The sequence below is a fragment of the Natrix helvetica genome (genome assembly GCF_964273705.1).
Source record: "Natrix helvetica genome assembly, chromosome: 10".
Lineage (NCBI taxonomy): Eukaryota > Metazoa > Chordata > Lepidosauria > Squamata > Natricidae > Natrix > Natrix helvetica.
Window position 1 is genome coordinate 15,924,092 of NC_138561.1, and position 7,639 is coordinate 15,931,730.

Consider the following 7,639-nt stretch of genomic DNA (forward strand, 5'->3'; position numbering starts at 1 on the left):
CCATTCATCGTCCACTTGTGGCCTTACTCCCAAGTTAGCTCTTCATCTGGCAACTCTGCACATGTGCACACTGGGAACAGGCTCCAGCTGTTCTTCTACCTCACTGATTCCTGATTCTGAAGGCAGTTGGTAACTGGCATACGGCTCTGGCCCCCTCTCTGCCTCCGACACAGAGCCTTCCCCAGACTCCAGGACTGGCCCATGTTCCTCCCCAACCTCCTCACTGTCTGAATCTGCTGCCAGCTCTACTGGCGGGCCACAACAGAGATGGGTCTAGTATGCAAGAGAGATTTAAGGGTCTTAATTGCAACTCTAATGAAATAATTCCACCCAGCATCAGATTGCAAGTATGTATCTATTAAACAAATTACAGGAAAGGTTACTGAACTAAAAAGCCACAGAGAATAGGGTTTGGCTTTTAAAAAGCAGCTTGGAATGTATAGAATTCCGCTGATGTTACAAGAACTCCTTCCACTGTTGAAGCCAGGAGCAAAAACACTGAAGTGCAGGACTATGTAAAGAAGGAGGAGGAGAAAAGAGAGAAAGAAAGGAAAAAAAACTGCAGAAGGGCAAAGTGCAGCAACACTCTGTGGTCAAGTTTAAAAGGAGCGACTTCAGTGGATATGTGCATTTAGGAAAAATACAATTCTAATATAATTAATATGATATTAATACTAATATTCTAACGCATTTCAAATATAATTCAATTTTGCTAGAATTTTATCTTGGTTGCGTTGCAACCTCACGCTGCCTGAGGAATTCTGGGAGTTGAAGTCCACATATCTTAAAAGTTCACTAAGTCGAGAAACACAATTTTAAAGGCCCAACTCTTCAGTTCAATGGAACTCTCTACTGATGGGAGTCGGGCTTCCGGTTTGCCTACCTTTCAGCCTGTCCTCTTTGGTGACAATTTTGAAAACGTACTTCGTTTCCTGGACAATGATGCCCGTGATGCCAACGTAGGAAGGACATTTGGATTTGGTCACTGGAGAAAAAAAAAAGAAGAGAGAGAAAGTAAAAACAAACAGTAAGAACTTTTCACTCTTCTCAGGGATGATCAATGAAGCTGACATACAGGCCAAAAGGAAAAAAAGGCTTCTTTATATGGAGTGCCAGTCAATTCAAACAAAATCCACTACCAAAATGTTAAGGGGAGGAGAACGTGATTTAAATTTTTTTGGGGTAATCCAAGTTTCAATTAAAAAAAAAAGGCATGGGGAATACCTGTCACGAGCGCTCCATGGAAATCTGCCTTAAGCAATTTGGTTTGAATCATCTGTGGCTGTCTGCAAAATAGAATAGAATAACAGAGTTTGAAGGGACCTTGGAGGTCTTCTAGTCCAACCCCTGCTTAGGCAGGAAACCTTACACCAATTCAGACAAATATGTGTGTGCTTTTTAAAAAAAAAAACAACCTCAATGGCCATATTTTCAAAGTTTTTTTAAAAATTGAAAACCTCGTTATAAACTTTTCATTTCTCAAGCTCTGAAAGGGAACAATTCTAGAATGCCAATTCCAATGTGGTGCTCGCATTGCAGCACTGGTCAAAAAGGCTCAGCAGAGATTCTACTACCTGAGACTTCTCAGGAAACAACACCTGAATGAAAAACTGCTGGTGACCTTCTACCGCTGCACCATAGAGTATTTTAACTTAATGCACCTGCGTATGGTTTGCCAATTGCACAGGAGCAGATAGAACAGCATTCCAGAGGGTTAATGCCATTGGCCAGTTGCCAATGCCATGGGTTGCCCTCTCTCCTCTTTGGAACAGCTTTAGAGTTCCTGCTGCCTTAAGAAAGTTCAAAACATCCTTAAAGATCCATCTCATCCTGGGCAACCCCCCCCCTTTTTTTTTTGAACTATTACCATTTGGCAGACGGTACAGGATAATAAAAACAAGGACGAACAGGCTGGAAAACAGCTTCTATCCCAGGGCAGTAACTATATTGAATTCTACAGTATAGTGCAATATTAATGCAATATTCGTGGTTTTCAATTCAATTGTATAGAATTGTGTTATTGTTTTATTTTTTATGTATAATGTACACTGAAGATGGCATTTAATTTCGTTGTACGAGGTGCAATGATGAATAAAGTCAACTAAACTAAATTTGGTCTAATTGAAAGGTTTTTTTTCACCACAGAAAAAAATCGCCAGCCTTCTCAGGGATGGCTTCCACTTTCCATTAAACATGCAACCAGTTTGCAAAAAAATAAAAATAAAAATGAATGAAGAGAACTGAACTTACGCATCGGGTTTCAATCCGTTGCAGAGTTCTTTAATGTACTGCTTCCAAAGCTCATGCAATGGGATGAATATCTCGTACCTGCAGAATAAGCAAAAAAGCAAGGACCCTATGTGACAATTGTCCAGGGCTTCTGCAATGTATTTCACTGGAACGGAATTTGTTCCTGGTTTAACTACAAATAGTACTCGACTTACAACTGTTCTTTAAGCGAACTTCGGAGCTGCAATGGCATTGCAAAAAGTGACTAATAACAAAGAGGATTCTGTGTGCCACCTATGGTATGCGTGCCATAGGTTTGCCATCATGGCCTTAGACCTATTCTAACTCTATGGCAATTGAGCTAATTATCTGCTAATGTTGTTTCTGGACTCTTTTTCTATTGGACTTCACTTGCTCCCTGCAATGTTGACCGTTGGGAGGGGACGACTCAATCCAAATTGATTGGTTTCCAGCCTCTTCCTCCTTTCTAAATTCAGCCCATAAACTACACTTCAGGCCTCTTTAAATCTTTTTAAACAAAGCAAATGCACAGCTTTAAAAAAATATCTATATCTAATATATATATATATATATGTGTTTGTGTTACAACCCCTGGTATGACCATATTTAGTCATACCAGGGGTTGTAACACAAACACATACTTATTTCCCTGGCTCAGCTGATAAAGGAGGAGAAGCCTGTGGCATAGTGGCTAAGACTCTTGCCTAGTGTGTAATACAGCCCAGGTTCGAATCCCAGTAAGGGTATGGCTAGCTGATGAGAGCTAAATAGCTCGAAATGGATCTATACTAGTCTCCCTTTATTTTATCAGCACAAATACAACACAAATATAAAAAGGCAACATTAAAAATAAAAATATGGGTTTCTGCCTGGATGGTTTTCTGTGATGAGCCGAAAGGACAGAAAGAGGGAGTAGTGACCTTCCTCCCATATTTAGTCATACCAGGGGTTGTAACACAAACACATACTTATTTCCCTGGCTCAGCTGATAAAGGAGGAGAAGCCTGTGGCATAGTGGCTAAGACTCTTGCCTAGTGTGTAATACAGCCCAGGTTCGAATCCCAGTAAGGGTATGGCTAGCTGATGAGAGCTAAATAGCTCGAAATGGATCTATACTAGTCTCCCTTTATTTTATCAGCACAAATACAACATATATATATATATATATATATATATATATATATATATATATATATATATATATATATATATATATATATATATATATATATATATATATATATATATATATATATATATATATATATGCATATGCATATGCATATATATATATATATATGTATCCCCTACTGCCCTCTTGTGGTGAACTACCATTCCAGAAAATAACCTCAAAATGAGCCATCACAGATTAGGGGTATGCCAGATAACAGCCACCGTATACCGTATTTTTCAGAGTATAAGACACACCTTTTTCCCTCAAAAAAGAGGCTGAAAATCTGGGTGCATCTTATAGCATTTTTTTGCCTCCCAAAACCCTGCCCCCTTCACCAAAATGGCCTTGCATAGCCTTTCATACTTTCATAACCCATCAATCAAATCATCCATCAATCACCCAATGACTCCAACCCTCTGAGTCACAGGAGAGCCAGCCTGCCTTTCTCACCTCTGCTGTTCTGGAGCAATCTCAAAGAGACGCATTTCCTGCCTCTGTTTGGCCGACAATCCTTTCCTCCGTTTGATCCGCTCCCTGTTACTCCTCGGTTGGGGATGCTCAAGGACCACCGCTTTCCGGTCTAAGTGTTTCTCAATGTCCTCCTCACTCTTCCTGGGCATGCTGCGTTTCAGAAAGGCCTTTACAAAGGCCTCCGCCTTGTTGGATCCTTGTGGCTGAGAAAGAGAAAGGAAAGAAGCACCTTTGAGCAAAAGCTCAAATTCTAATTTGGGGGGTTAGTTATTCTTTACTCCCATGTAAAAGATTTTATTTTATTAGATTTGTTAAGGCTGCTAACTCCAAGAAGACTCCATGCTGGTAATAATAGGTCCAATATTATCAATGTTTTTGTTTCTATTAACGACTTTGTAATCCCTTGCATCGGGGGTGGAGTCAGGGTGACTGAAGGAAGCTTGAACGTTTGCTGGCTGGATGCCCTTCCTGGCACCTATGTGGAGTTCTCAGCAGACAATAACTCATTGAGCCCTGAGACAGAAATATCTGCTGCTGCCTAGGATTGAACTCACAGCCTCTTGATTGTGAGGCTAGAGCTCCTCCAATAGGCCACCGTGCTTCTCAGGTCCAATATTATCAATATTAAAACCATATCGATTGCCTGGACTCAAAGCAACCCTAATGTTTACAAATGAGCAGGGGTTCTACAGCCATCCTAATCCGAGTCCACAGTAGAAATTACACACAGTTGTCCTTCACCACTACATTTGTAGGAGATTTTAGGCAAGGGAGCGAGATGAGGACAAATTAACCATTTATTTATTTTTGTTTAGTGAAATATATGCATTGTTTCACCTTGGATCCCTGATATAGCGCAATATAAAAAATGCACATAATTTTTCTGTGGACCACCAGTTGGTGACTGCTGGTTTAAAGGGTTCTAAAATCCCAGGAAATCTGGAAAATTAATTTCTGAGTGGACTTTCTGTTGATTCGCTTTGTTTTCATAATGACCATAATCAATGTCCCGCTTTCCACTGAAAAGTACACACCAGATGTATTTATCCACTAATGCATTTATTTCAGAGCCCAGAGTCGTGTATTGAGATTAGATAACTTTATAAATTGAATTAATAAGAATAAAGATACCTGAAGGTTCACGAGTTTTGCTGTCGACTCGGGCAGCTGCTTGTATAACACCTCTGGAAAATAAAAATACAGAGTTTATTTTAAAAAGCAAAGCATATTGTTCCAGGGATATGTCCATTTTCTCCAGAAGATGTTTGAAATTATGAAACAACACAAACCTAAACCATGTTGCTATAAAGACAGAACAGTTAGGGAACATGAGATGCTTGCTCTTATGGCATATGTGACATCCAACAAGCTATGCCGGACTTTTCAAGATGAGGCACGCAGGCCAAAGCCAACTCACAATATGATTTTTGTTGCAAGCCTAAGAAGCTAATTGTTTTGGTACAAAGATGTTTCCTGCCACATATGCATTTTTGTTTCTGTAGGTTGCAACATGAAACACCAAATACTTCTTCAAAAAGGCCAAACAAACAAAAAAGACAACTTTATTGTTTCAGTTGAAAAGTTACCAGAAAATGTAACTTGTAAAATTGTAGCAAAAAAAGAAATTCAATTGAGGAAATCACTATTGCTAATCTCCTTATACTTAATAGTCTTCCAGCATTCAGGGGGTGACAGTTTTATTCACAGTAATCTCCAATAGCCTCATCATTCCACCTAAAAGCTTCTTCCTTCCTTTCTTTCTTTCTTTCTTTCTTTCTTTCTTTCTTTCTTTCTTTCTTTCTTTCTTTTTCTTTCTTTCTTCTTCCTTCCTTCTTTCTTCTTTCTCTTCTTTCTTTCTTTCTTCTCTCTTTCTTCTTTCTTTCTTCTTTCTTTCCCTTCCTTCCTCATTCTCTTTTTCTCTTTCTCTTTTTCTCTCTCTTTTTCTTTCTTCTTTCTTTCTCTTCCTCATTCTTTTTTCTCTTCCTTCCTTTCCTTCCATTTTATGCTGCCTTATCTCCTCTACAAAGTGACTTCTTGACCTTACAGCTATGCTTAAATCTACCTCTTCCTTTGGAAGATTCCAAATCAACTGAGCTCCCTAAATGTCTGAGTTACAATAAACTGGAAGGATGTAACACAAATTTGCAGCACAAAATGCTTATGTTCAGGATTGCAAACCACTTCACTCTTTACAAGCCAAGCTGGGCTCCTCCTTATATGTAGATACCCAAAGTGCGCATAATACAGGTAGTCTTCGACTTACAACAGTTTCTTTAGTGACTGATCAATGGCAGTGAAAAATGGGACTTATGACCGTTTTTCATAGTAAACGACCCCATGATCAAAGATGCTTGGCAACTGGTTCATATTTGTTACCGTTGCTGTGTCCCAAAGTCACGTGATCCCATTTTGCGACCTTCCGACAAGCAAAGTCAATGGGGAAGCCAGATTCACTTAACAACCAGGTTAGTAATTTATCAACTGCGGTGATTCACTTAACAACTGCGGCAAATAAAGTCACAAAATGGGGCAAAACTTCCTTAAGAAAAAGTCTCAACTCAACAACAAGAAATGTGGGCTCCGTTGTGGTCGTAAACCGAGCACTACCTGTAGAAAACCAGTACAAAAAAATGGGGTCGCCACCTCTTTCTTCTGAGCCTACAGTTCTGCGCTTTCCAGGTGGTGCCCCATCCCTGTGCTACCAGGTCTCATTCTCCAGTCCCAGGCAGTGCCTTCTTCCAGACCAAACACGTGCCTGGATTCATTAATCCTAATTCTCCCCTAATTTTCCCTTCCCACCTAATTAGCCCACGGAAAGAATCTGCTTCTAAAAATTACATTTGCAATGTCAATTAAATCGGATTAAGACTCCTTAACTAAGGGACAAAAGAAGAGAAAAGCCCCACCCAACTCAATGGCTCAACCCTATAAAACGACCATTTTTGCATCCCTTGAGAGAAACGAGGCTCCATTTCCCCCAAAAAACGTTTCTTAAACCCAAACCGGAGTGACTTCGGATTAAGCGCTAATTTTCCCCTCTGCCCACGCCAGCACAGAAAGGAACAGGCCACGAATTCAGGCTCCCGAAAGACTTACTCTCCATCTCCGTCTCCGGCAAAAAAAATTATCCTAAAAACGCGAAAAAAGCCGCAATCAAGCCCCGGCTGAAGAGTCTCTCGCGCTTGTCCGCTTCACGAAGTAAAATGAAAAGCGCACGCGTGGCCGCCGCTCTCCGATAGGTTTAGAAAGAAGAGAGGCGGAGGCAACAAAAGCGCCAATAAGAACGAAGGGAGGAGGGAGGGAAATACAGTACGTTAGAGGTGGAAAGTGGGACTTGCATGCCGGCTCAGGGATTCTGGGAGTTGAAGTTTTTAATCTGTATGCAACTATATGGGTCTTATGTGCAAATCTCCCTTGTATTTCTGCATAGGAATCTGGGAAACGGGGCATGTTTAAAATGATTCAGTGGTTCATTTGCAAGCCTATTTGGCTTGCATGTATAAATGGAAAAATGGAACGAAATGTAAAGAAAAGAAAGGGAGCTTTGCTTGGAATAATTGTGATGCCAGTGAACAACGTATTGATCTTCAGCATGAATTCTGGCTGAGGAATTCTGGGAGTCAAAACCCACAGGTTTTAAAAGGTGCCAAGGCTGAGAAATACTATCCTAAACTTTCCATCATCATCATCATCATCATCATCATCATCATCACCTTTTAATGACTACATAATCCTTTGCGGGGT

The 7,639-nt window shown here is 40.3% G+C and overlaps 1 protein-coding gene across 2 annotated transcripts in view; it reads right to left on the reverse strand.

Annotated features, from left to right (window-relative positions):
- The window catches only part of POP4 (POP4 homolog, ribonuclease P/MRP subunit), a 35,473-nt gene extending 28,385 nt beyond the window's left edge, over positions 1–7,088 (reverse strand). For both annotated transcript variants that reach the window (XM_081963251.1, XM_081963250.1), the window contains exons 1-6: positions 6,992–7,088; positions 5,027–5,079; positions 3,875–4,098; positions 2,251–2,328; positions 1,225–1,286; positions 884–985 (exon numbers count right to left, since the gene is read on the reverse strand). In XM_081963251.1, the coding sequence (XP_081819377.1) occupies positions 884–985; positions 1,225–1,286; positions 2,251–2,328; positions 3,875–4,098; positions 5,027–5,079; positions 6,992–6,998 (526 nt within the window). In that variant the 5' untranslated portion in view covers positions 6,999–7,088. The remainder of the gene's footprint in view (positions 1–883; positions 986–1,224; positions 1,287–2,250; positions 2,329–3,874; positions 4,099–5,026; positions 5,080–6,991) is intronic.
- Positions 7,089–7,639: the final 551 nt, after the last annotated feature.